The 12,500-nt window shown below is 40.9% G+C and overlaps 1 protein-coding gene across 1 annotated transcript; it reads right to left on the bottom strand.

The window, feature by feature from the left end:
• Positions 1 to 865: 865 nt before the first annotated feature.
• Positions 866 to 12,123, bottom strand: JMJD7 (jumonji domain containing 7). Its single transcript, XM_081314859.1, has 8 exons — positions 12,007 to 12,123; positions 10,752 to 10,905; positions 10,308 to 10,561; positions 8,093 to 8,149; positions 7,400 to 7,495; positions 4,717 to 4,793; positions 3,693 to 3,852; positions 866 to 1,424 (listed from the first exon to the last, which is right to left on the bottom strand). The coding sequence occupies exons 1-8, from the start codon at positions 12,083 to 12,085 to the stop codon at positions 1,315 to 1,317; spliced, it is 987 nt and encodes a 328-aa protein (XP_081170985.1). The 5' UTR covers positions 12,086 to 12,123; the 3' UTR covers positions 866 to 1,314.
• Between the last annotated feature and the right edge of the window lie 377 nt (positions 12,124 to 12,500).

Raw genomic sequence — 12,500 nt, 5'->3', positions numbered from 1 at the left:
CATAAATCAAGAATTACCCATAGTAGAGTATACGTTTATTTAAAATTTTAAAAGGCCATTCAAAGGACCAAGATTGCTTACATACTATGCTAAATTATTCCCATTCTGTGCTAACCTAAACCAAGCATCTTTGGCTTTTATTTAGAAATGTTGCAATGATTGTAGTGCAAACAGCGTGACATAGCGTAATGCTTGAACCAGGTCCGAACTCAGAGATGACCATATTGCTTGAAGGCCTAATGGGTAAAGAAATAGAAAGCTAGCAGATACTATGCACTAATCACTACTCCATATTTTTTCATCCAGCAGACATATAGAGATATTGAATGATACTGAACACTTAAAACAGTTTATCTGCAGAAACCCATTTACACTAGTAGATGGTGTCTACTTTACCCTGAAATATACTTTATCCTGAATACTTTATCCTTTACTTTATACTTTATCCTGAAATCTCATTGGAAAGGAGTTACGGTTACCACCTGTGGTACATTGGTACCTGGCAGGTGGTACGCGACCATCCTAGAAAAGTGGTAGTGGGGAAGGGGAATGAGCTGAACCAGTGGCAGCACCACACAAGCCTGAGCGAGAGACGGCTGGAGCTACAGGGCTGTCAGGGCTCAGTGGAAGCGCCAGGATCAGCACCACGCTCCAGCTGGAGCTCGGTGCTGATCCTGGCGCTTCTGCTGAGCCCAGAAGCGTCGATCAGCTGGAATGTTGCAGCATCTCCAGGGTCTTGTGATTTACATTCAGATACTTGGCAACTTATTCATATTTATGACTGTCAGTGTCCCAAGGTCATGTGAAGTGACCAAAACCTGCTGCCAACACCCAGCAGAGGGCGGGAATAAAAACCAAACACCCCCCCACCCCACCCCTGCTGCCAATCCTCAACAGAAATGCTCACAACAGTGAAAACCTTGGACAGGAGGAAGAGCGCCACTGGGTGGGCAGGCAGGTGTCTTGCTCGGCTGTGGCTTGGGGGACACTTTTTTCAGTGCCATTGTAACTTCGAACAGTCACTAAGCGAACTGTTGTAAGTTGAGGACTACCTTACTTCATCACTTTTTTCCTTTTTTTTTTTGGTCATCATGTTTTTGACACCTTGCTAGGCGACTGGTGGTGCTCGAATGTTGCCATATCCTAAAAGCGGTAGAATGGGTGAAAAAGTTGAAAAGCCCTGCTATAATGCATTCACATGATATAAAAAGTGCCTTTTGTCCTTATGAGATCAATTATGAAATTATTTATTTAAATTATATGAATAAATATATACAAAAATTCTAAGCGCAGTTCCATATTAGATGTAAAAGATTAGCTGTTCCAAGAAGATCCCAAGACTGGTTGTGCAGCTTTTGAGAGAGAATCCAGAAGCTGATAATAGGAGTATTTTAGATCATATTCCATATCATACCAATAATTCACTGAGGAAGAAAGAAAAAGTCTTTTAATACTATTAATAGTATTTTTATCCCATAATTTAAGCATTATAATGAACTTTGTGGCTCAACGCAAATTAAAAACTACACCTATAGATAATCTGCAGATTCTACCTTTAGTATTATTACCAAGTCGCAAACCAACACGGGTTTTGAGAGATTCTGTCACTGGAACCTTGGAGGGGACTCATCCAATTGTTCTGCCCATTATAAATAAATTCAGCCAAGTGATTTCAACAGTTCTGCTTCAATAAACAACTTTATTAGTAACATTAGTTACTACATGGCTATAAAAGCATTCCAGTACAATATTTTCAAAAATAATCCAGTTCTATATATTTTTCATGAAAACAGAATTTACATTTAAAAAAAGGGGGGTGGGTGAAATAGAGAGACATCATACAGAATTCATTGTGAAGACGATCTTTACTTTAAATGAACATAGGTACAGGTGGTCCTTAAATTAACCAGGTTATACTGCTCAGCAATGCAGTTGTAAAGTGCAATATTATGTACTTTGCTGCCACAATTTCAGCAGTCTCATTGCTGTTGTTAAAGGAGGACACCCCCCCTTGCAATTTCCTGCCAGCTTCCCACAAGCAAAATTCATGGGAAAGCTGGCAGGAATACCAAATCGTGGGCAAGCTGTCAAGCAGGCTGGCAGGCAGGTAAAACGACTGCTGTAGCATGGTATGAGAGTGACTGAGCGGCGGATGGCTGCTGCAGGGTGCAGAAAGTGCGCAAGTAACTGACAGGTGAATTCAGCCATGTGAGCATCCTACAGAGTGCATGGAAAGGGGATGCTGCAGTCAGGTATACACTAGGGTGTATTACAGGGGTCCCCAACCCACAGTCCATGGACCGGCAGCAGGTCGTGGCATGCCAGAAACTGGGCCATGTAACAAGTGAAGCCCCATCTGGGGAATGCAGGCAGCACACAAAGACATGTTCCCTCCGGTCCGTGGAAAAACCTCTCTCCACGGAACTGGTCCCTGATGCCTAAAAGGTTTGGGAGCCACTGGTATATGAGATTCCTGGTACTGCATACTTCATAGGTGGGCTCCTCAGGAGAAAAAGCAGCAGAAGTGGGAGTGAACTACAGGAATGACTTGCAACCTTCCCTAGCAGCTTCTCCCATTGAGTTTGCTTGTCAGAAGCTGGCAGGGAATGTCACAAATGGCAAGCATGTGCCTGCAACAGGTTGCAACCAGGTTGTCAAGGGCCCAGTTTATGCTCATATGATCGCAGGAGTGCAGGGATGAGCAGTCGTAAATTCCACTTATTCAGCACTACAGTAACTTCGAACAGACACTGAAGGAATGGTCATTAATCAAGGACTATTTATAGCATGTATGCAATTCTTACTTTGAATTGCAGCAGAGAAATTGGTAAACTGTCAAAATATTGTGGTAGAATTTGATCTGTTCAAAGACTGGCTTGGATTCTGAGTTGCCTTCTATAAAATTAATAATATTTCAAGCGGGAATTCCAACTACTTGAAGAAGATAAAGGTAATTTTTATCAATTTTCTTTTGCAATCTCCTCAAGGTAACCGAAGACTCCCTCTAAACATGTACCCAGTACCTTTCAATACTCTACTCTACTCTACTCTATTATGTCTGCCTGCAGAACTATTCCATGAGTAGAATCTGAATGAGTGAATCCAGGTCTGCTCCTACAAGTGGTTTATTTTGGAATGATCACAGCATCTCTCCAGCTACAAGCTCACCAGATTTCTCCATCAATATGTATATGATCTTCTTCTGACTTCAGTTAGATTGTTTTCAATGTCATTCCAAAATATCAAATCAAATCTTGATTGTCGTCATAAGCCAGTACAAGGAGGGTGGGATGCAGTCAGTTTAAAAGCATAGAAAATACACCAGAATTTAACAAAAGAAAAAATGAAAACCTACAAGATATATATATATTTATTCGCGGGTGTTCGTATGTGGATCTTTGGTCATTCGGGTTTTTTCCCGCGTAGAACTATATATATTTAATTCATATATCTTGTAGGTTTTCATTTTTTCTTTTGTTAAATTCTGGTGTATTTTCTATGCTTTTAAACTGACTGCATCCCACCCTCCTTGTACTGGCTTATGACGACAATCAAGATTTGATTTGATATTTTGGAATGACATTGAAAACAATCTAACTGAAGTCAGAAGAAGATCATATACATATTGATGGAGAAATCTGGTGAGCTTGTAGCTATTATAAATTAAAAGATACTTTTGGCATTTTTCTTACCTGCTATGCAGCCATGTGATTGCTGAACATGATGGAACCAAAGAGAAGGAAGATACAACATTTCACCAGACTTCACAGTACATCTTAAATGCTTTGCTTGAGCATATTCTGGGTATTGTTTCAGATCTGGATTTAAAGGATCTAAAGGGATCCAGGGTACCTGGATGAAAGGTTAATATTATATTAATAGCTATTAATAAGATAATTATTTCTTCCAGAATTGAATCATTTTTTCTTTTTATGAGAAATATTTGAAAAGGACTGAAAATAGAATCCTTTACAATTATTAAGCAATACAACCAAATGTCAAAGGACTTTTTAAAATAATTATTTAATTAAAATGTACACTTAGTACTTTGCTTAAATTAATAGCAAGCTATTGACATTTATTCTATGAAACATAATACAGTGCATTCATAAAATATTCAGACCCCTTCACTTTTGTCAATTTTGTTATGCTGCAGCCTGATTCTAGTGTTGTTGAAATTCATTTTTTTTCTCATTAATGTACATTCAGTACCCCATAATGACAAAGTGAAAACAGAATTTTAGAAATGTCTGTAAATTTATTAAAAAGAACAAACAAATTTGACAAAAGTGAAGGGGGTCCTAATACTTTCTGAATGTACTGTATGTCCCTCTGTATCTTGCCAATCTTTGGAAGGTGTCTTAGTATTGTGGAAGCAGGACTGAACGTTAATATTTAATTGCCAGTTGTGTTTGTTCCCTGACATATACTGATGCACAAAAGTGAACCCTTTTGAATTTTCAATATTTCTGCATAAATACACAAGTATTTTGACCCATTTGTTTAATTGGGTTTTATATCTAGTTTTAGGACGTGTCATATATATAGCATCATTATACATATCATTATTGCTCATGTGTATAATAAATAAATAATAGATCTGAGAATCATAGCATATTAAGCAGAATTATTACTCAAATATCAAATCATATTTTTAATCTATAATGGAACATGAAAAATATTTTTAAAATAAAGTGGACTGAAAGTTATGCATACCTTCTCTGCCGTTTTATCTTCCACAATATCAAATGACCCATCTTCTGAGATGTGGTAAGCTGCTGGTGGATACAACTCTGGAACATGATATACAGATACAAGCAAACTAAAGGTAAAAAGGTAAAGGTTCCCCCGCACATGCGTGCTAGTCGTTTCCAACTCTAGGGGCCGGTGCTCATCTCCGTTTCAAAGCCGAAGAGCCAGTGCTTGTCCGAGGACGTCTCCGTGGTCATGTGACCCGGCATGACTAGACGCCAAAGGCGCACGGAACGCTGTTACCTTCCCACCGTAGTGGTCCCTATTTTTCTACTTGCATTTTTACGTGCTTTCGAACTGCTAAGTTGGCAGAAGCTGGGACGAGTAACAGGCGCTCACTCTGTTATGCGGCACTTGGGGTTCGACCCGCCAAACTTCCAACCTTCTGATCGACAAGTTCAGCGTCCTAATCCACTGAGCCACCGCGTCCCTTTTAGGTTAGGATTAACTCTGCAGTTCCCACACTATGTATGTACCAAGGCACCTCAGGCCAAGGTGGCAAACTTAAAGGAGCATCAAGGGGCATTTTACCACTGAATATAGATTGTTACCCTTAAAACAGATTGTTTTACTGGAATTTATTTTTTACAGAAACCTGAACTTGAATTTATATATAGCTAGAGAGAGGGGGAGGTATATTTATGAATTTATTTATGTAAATATAAAAAATTCATTCATACATCCACATACAAACACCTGTTTTAATATTGAGGGCAAATCAGGCATTCTATGGGAATTCATAACTGAAATTCTCTTCCTCCCTTTCTTTTTAAGCCACACTGGGGGAAAGAATTTGGAGTGAGGCCATAGCACAGCATAAATATAACTCTTTGGTTAATCAATCCAAATTCTAGCTCCCCAATACGCATCAGCATTTTAACCATACTTTTTCCCCTTCAAAGTTAGCAGCAATTTCAGAAGGGAATTTAGCAAGGAGTAGACCCGCCCCACTCCCCCTTACCAATAGCATCAGTCTAAAATGTCTCCATTTTCAGGTAGATGCTTTTATAAATATTTTAAAAACAGGAAAGAAACCACAAATCCCACGTAATCCCCAGTTTGGTTACTGATTTTTTCTTCCAGAAATTATGCCAAAAGTTTGAAGTCTACAACACAGCCTTCTCCAGCCTGATGTGTTCCAGATGTTTGAGGAATATACTGTAACTCTAAGAATGCCCAGCCCACAAAATTATTGTTCCAATAATCTATAGAGTAACAGGTTGGGAAAGGTTATTGCAGTGCATTATGCTCAAGTACAGGTAGTCCTCGACTTATGGCTACAATTGAGCCCAAAATTTTTATTTCTAAGCAGGACAGTTGTTAAGTGAGTTCTGCCCCTTTTTACAACCTTTCTTGCCACATTTGTTAAGGGAACCACTGCCGTGAAGTCAGTAACACAGTTGTTAAGTAAATCTGGCTTCTTCGTTGACTTTGCGTATAAGAAGGTTGCAAATGATCTCAGGAGACTGCAACCATCATAAATATAAGTCAGTTGCCAAGCATCTGAATTTTGATCATGTGACCATGGGGATGTCGCAACGGTCATGTGAAAAACAGCCATAAGACACTTTTTTTCCAATGTTGTTATAACTTTGAATGGTCACTAAATGAACTGTTGAGGACTATCTATAATGGGAGAAGCTGATAAGAGCATCTTATGCTATGCTACTAGGCCTATGAAGTCAAGATGCAGAGCAGGAACACCAAACTTATGGGCATCACACAACTTGCCAGGATTCCTGCTGTGACCTCAGTGGATGTTACAATGGTTGTGTGAAAAATAGTCATAAATCACTTTTTTCAGGACTGTTGTAACTTTAAATGGTCATTAAACAAATGGTTGTAAGTCGAGGAATACTCATAATGTCTTCCCTGTCTCACTACGTTTAACATCTCCTGAATGAACAAGTAGCCAAAGCAAAAGAAGAGGGATGGGCCAAGAGAAAGGATCTCATCTTCTTATCCCTTTTCCAAGCTTCTCATACACCTCAGCTGTATCTACCACCCGTGCTGTATGGTAATTATCCATGCTTTGCTTATTTTTTAAAAAAAGCCACAGTCCCTGCTGCACAGCTGTTGTGATTCAGGGTCAGCCTGTGGGTTCGGCAGTTGGGTGGGACGACAACTCAGAGGAGGAGGGGGGTGTTGAAGATCTTGCTGATGATAGCCCTCAGGCAGGCCCCTCCCACTTGGTCACCATGGAGACCCAGCTGTGTGAGCCTGACAGTGTGGATGAAGATGACCCACAGCTGGCCCTGTTCAAGGACGCCCGACGCAGGAGGCAGTCAAGTAGGAGCAAGCAGAGGAAGGCTGTGGGACTTCTCGGAAGGAGGCAAAGAGAGGCCACGCCCTGAACTCTTTATAAAGGGAATGTTTGGGGAGGGCTGGTTTGCTGAAAGCAACCGCTCCGATAGTGTTTCAAAGCTCCTGTATCTTGGTATGTGTTTTGTTTGTTTTTGTAATAAATTTGGCAGACGTATTCCAGCCTCTTGCTGTTTATAAAGGGGTTGCCTTTTCTGCAAGGCCGGTAGCAGGCTGGTACAGAACAACAGCAAAATACTAAGGCCTAGGCATTTTTCTGAATGACTCACAATATATCAACATCACGTAGCTGACACCATTCCTATCCATTTCTCAAAATACCTACCATATGGGATGAAGGGACGGTCACTTGGCGGATGCAACAAAAAATGTTTCTCTCCAGAAATCACGCAGTACAAGTTTTCATAATGGTCTTTGTGTACTAAGATTGGAGGGAGAAAAATGAAAGACTGGGAAAAGGAAGAGGGAATGGTCATTTGTTACCTCCATAATAAAGAGAGTACAAAAATAAAGCTCAAGTATGAATTTATAAGGATTAGCATAATTACATATATTTGCACTATCCATGAATCGGCTTGTGTGTTGTTTTTTTTAATTTTGCTATCCTCCAATCATTTTAAATACAGACTACAATGACATTCAGCGATCAGGACTTGGGGGGTGGGGAGAACGGGACTCAGCAGGTTTCTAGGTAAGCCTTTCATTATGCAATTGCCCTGCCTGATTCCCTGAACTGAGTGCAGGCATCATTGCCTGTTATTTATAATCCTTCTGTGTCTTCTGAATGCCTCTCCCGCCCACTTTCTTGCCTTCAAAATTCTGTACAGATGAAGTAACTGCAACATGGTAGTAGGGATCTAGGTTCAGTTACAGTAACAGTTAGGAGTAAGGATGATATTTCAAATATTAAGTTCCCCAAAAGCAGAATTTTTCCTTTGTTTTTTTAAAGGCATTTTGGTGCCCAAATTTGCCTTCCAATTATAAATTGCAGCAGAGAACACACTGATCTCATACATACATGAGGTCACTGCAGAAGATTCTCCCAGCCAGAAATTCACAGCATCAGGCTTTTTTCCTATTAAAAAAAAGTCAAATCAGAAAAAGGTCTGGGTTTCTGTTACCTTATCTTGCAGAACTTCTGCTAAAGAATTTTATTTTCACTCAGTCAACTAGCACCCTTTCCTAACATCTTTTCTAAATAAATCTGGAAGAAGCAGCCTTTAATGTCTCAGAAATATATATTATCATTATGCACAAGGATGAATTATTTTATATGCCCAATGAAAGCAGCTAACAACAGATGCTTATTTTCATTCTGGTTTTTTTTCCCTTCCTAGCATTTTCTTGAAAGTGCAGGGTCTGCTATTTTTGGATCACCCAAGCCTGATGTCGTAGAAGTGGCCCAAAGTCAGCCAACATTCATGACTAAGGCTGGATCACAACTTATCGTCTCATGGTTTCTGGCCTGGTGCTTTAACCACTAGACCAAACTGGCTTTCTTACATTCATTCTCTTCCGATTTTTACTTTCCCTTCCTCAATAGTTATATTATATAATGCTCCTTAAAATTAAAACTCAGAGAATCAGACTCCAGGAACATAATAAAACATCTAATGCAACCTTCTGCAGTAGCCACCCAGCAAGAAGGTCCATCACTAATGTAGGCAGAAGGTTCCGATGCTCAAGAGCAGGGGTGTCAAACTCAATTTCATTGAGGGCCGCATCAGCATTGCGGTTGCTCTCAGGGGGCCGGGTGGGTGTGGCGAGGGTGGGTGTGGCCTACTGGGTGGGCGTGGCCAGAGTGCGTATGACCTACTGGGTGGGCATGGCCAGCTCTACATCGTTTGCATCAAGGGTGCCTATGGGGGCCTGGGTAGGAGTGGGACAGATCTGAGGGTCTCTGGCAGAAGGAGGGTCTCTGGGCCAGGGCCAAGGCAGTGGGGGCTGTTCCCTCACTGTTTCCAGGATGGCTTCATGGGCTACATGAAACCACTTCGCGGGCCGTATCTGGCCCCCGGGCCTTGTGTTTGACATGTCTGCTCAAGAGCTTTTATCATCAGGAAATTTCTTCTAGTATTCTGTAAGTTTGGCAACACCCAGATATAATTATTTAAATAGATTTAACTGTACAGTTTTAGTGTTATAATAAAAAAACAATCCAACAACTTGGGATAACTGAATCTATGTCTTCTGTCTATAAGCTTCTATAATAGGGTTTGGTTTGGGAGAAGGGAGAAAGTTAAATTTGATTAATAAACTAAATTTTTCTAGAGAATAACGAAGAACCAAATATTACATTAAGTCACATACTAGCAGCGCTCTACCATCATATAAACTAAATATGGGAATTGGTCTGAAGCCAATGGTTTTACCTCTAAACTGGGTAAATGTATTCATGGAATTGCTGGACATAGTCAGGGATGTCAAAGAACTGCTGATAATACAGGTAAAATTTTTATTTATTTTATTTATTTTAATTCCATTTATATCCCGCCCTTCTCCGAAGACTCAGGGCGGCTTACAAGCTTAGCAGTAGCCTTCATTCTATGTATATGCCTGCTTGTTAGGGCTTTCACACACACCCCAAGCGGCATTATTACAAAGTCAGCTTAATTGCCCCCAACAATCTAGGTCCTCATTTTACCTACCTCGGAAGGATGGAAGGCTGAGTCAACCTTGAGCCTGGTGGGATGCGAACCTGCACTAATTGCAGGCAGCTGGTGTTACTTAAGGAGGCATTAGCCCACTGCTCCACCAAGGCTCCATAAAGAAAACACTATATTGTACTACACCATTTAACATAGTATTCTTAGATCTTCAAAATTTCTGCCCTTGTTTTCTGCAAAAATCCACTAAAAAGCAGTTATTCGCTATCTTAAGACCAACAACTGGACAGGCTATTGATAACTTCATGGGAAGCAACTCCAACTATTGCTGCAAATCTATCTATAAAAAGGGATATTGCACAAAGCCAAAAATGTCAACATAGTGGCTGCAAGATCAAAGTCATGCCCCTTTTTATGTCTGTTGCAATGTACATTTTAAAAGGTAAAATGGCTTTGAACAACAAAAGGCATATAACTTATTTATCTGGGAACTCCATACACAGTAATAAAACCATCAATTCTGATTGCAACATCACCATGAACAATGTAATCTTGGAGCATGCCAAAGCCAGAAAGCAACTGTCCAATATAGTACCAATTCTGGAATATTAGGATTTTAATATTTACCCAGTGCTTCGCTCATCCAAGGTATCTCAGGCTCCACATCACCTATAAGTTCAGGAAATTCCTCAGTCAGGTTTGAACACTGTTTCTGCACATAGAACACTCCTGGAGAAGATACTTTTTTCTCCAAAATGTCCAAAAAAGCACTGAAAGGCATATGTCGCTCCTCTGGCATAACAAACCAGTCCTGATAAACTGCATCAGCATAACCATTGGGGGTTACTGCCACACTCACCGGCTTGGAGCCCATTATCTGCCTGCACCAAAAATAGCACAAGAGATATATCATTGTGCAAGAAACTGAGAAAGAATAATCACAAAATTTTAAGCAAAAGTGGAAGAACACTCTCAGATGTGCTGGGAACATCATCAAGACATCATATAAGTGACTTGACGTATTTATACACACACACACACAACCCACCTTTATTATTTGTAGCCTCCTACCTCAAGTAACCCAAGGTCCACTTCTTCAGAGCTGGCCAGTGTTTGAAAGCATTTCGGATTACACATGGTTTGTTTGGGCAGATCCATTCTCTGTAGAATTCCAGGGGAGGTGGAAGGCTCTCAAGGTATGGCACTGATTCTGACCAACACAACTCTATTTACACATAACAAAAAAAATTATGAATACTGCAATCATTTTAGGGATTGACAACTCTGCCTAAAAATTTTCTTGGGAGCAGTGGTAATTTTGTCATTCTTCCCAGAATATTCAGTAACAGAGTGGGAGTAGAATTCTTATACTCCAGATATTTTTGCTATGCAGGCTGGGATTGTGGAGTGTGAGAGCTAAACAGGCCTAGGCTTTTGGTAATGTTATGCCCCTCCTGCCTACCTGTATTTCTATCAACTGCCTCCACATGTCACCTCATTATCACTGCTTCATTACAGAATGTACAGATAGTCCTTGACTTACAACAATTGAGCCCAACATTTCTGTTCCTAAGTAGACATTTGTTTTGCCCCATTTTATGACCTTCCTTGCCACTGTGGTTAAGTAACATGGTTGTTAAGTGAATCTGGCTTTCCCATTGATTTTGCTTGTCAGAAGGTTACAAAAGATAATCACATGACCCCCGGGATACTGTATGAACCAGTTGCCAAATATCCAAATTTTGATCACGTGACCATGGGGATGCTGCTTCAATTGTGTGAAAAGTGGTCATAAGTCATTTTTTTCAGTGCCTTTGTAACTTTGAATGGTCACTAAATGAACTGTTGTAAGTCAAGGACTACCTGTACAGCATTTTGTGCAACAGCACTCCCAATTTTGGAAAGTAGCAAACACACTGGTTATGATTCACTTTGGGGCACTACCAACTTTGCGATGCCAGCAAAACCATGCAGGCTTTTTTATTTATTGGGGGGGCGGGGTAGCGATCAGGTATCCAGGTTTCCATGGCAGAGAAGGAAGGCCATCCAGCGATCTTTGGACGGCCTTAACACAATCCCAATCGGCGAGAGACGGCTTCTGCAACGAAGCCCCTAATCCTAAAACCTCCCCGTGTAAAAGAATGCGGTCTTATACACTGCAATATATTCAGCATGGTACTATATTATTACCACTCTCTTTTCTTCCGGTATTCTAGTCTATAAATGGATCGTATACTCTTACTTCCATTTTATGCACTGAACCAGGGAGGATTAGCTTTCGCTGTCTCTAACGTGCCCTCTCATCACACAAACACAACCCGCTCACCCCTGGCTTCGGTGGGAAAATCAGCCAAGCAGCATTTCATCGCTCGCAACACCCGCTCTTTCATCTCAGCCTCCGCCATCGGGCAGTCTGATCTGCGCGTGCGCCGACCACAACCCGCACGAGCCCAGGGCCATTGCCGGGCTCCGCTGAGGCTCCGCCCCCAACTCGACACCAGTGCCTGGTGGCGGCCGCGTTCATGCAACGACTTTTTCAGGGTGTCGTGCAAACGACCAATACGTCTTAATCTCAGTATGGCTTTTTTTTTTTGGGACGGTCCAGTAATTTTCACATCTGGAATCTCCCAAAGACGTTTTAAGAAACCCCGAGCGTATTTAGCAGTTTTTGAGATTAGGGAAAATTGGGTGCCATACTGGCCCAGTTAATCAGATTGCATGGAAAAAGTCTAATATTCTGAGATGATAAATGGGATTTTGTTTTGTATTTCCACGCAGGGTGCAAGGTCCCTGGCCCTTAACTTAAATTTGGGATACTAT

This window comes from Vipera berus (genome assembly GCF_964194415.1).
Source record: "Vipera berus genome assembly, chromosome: 1".
NCBI lineage: Eukaryota > Metazoa > Chordata > Lepidosauria > Squamata > Viperidae > Vipera > Vipera berus.
The sequence above is the reverse complement of the archived record's forward strand: the minus strand, read 5'-3'. Positions and strand labels throughout refer to the sequence as shown.

Excerpts from the sequence above, each read along its gene's own strand:
- JMJD7 (XM_081314859.1), bottom strand. The coding sequence starts at position 12,085 with ATGGCGGAGGCTGAGATGAAAGAGCGGGTGTTGCGAGCGATGAAATGC. Across the intron at positions 4,794-7,399 it reads CCGTCCCTTCATCCCATATG|AGTTGTATCCACCAGCAGCT; the intron begins GTAGGTATTTTG and ends ATCATGTTCCAG. Across the intron at positions 1,425-3,692 it reads ATCACATGGCTGCATAGCAG|TGAATTATTGGTATGATATG; the intron begins GTAAGAAAAATG and ends TTTCTTCCTCAG.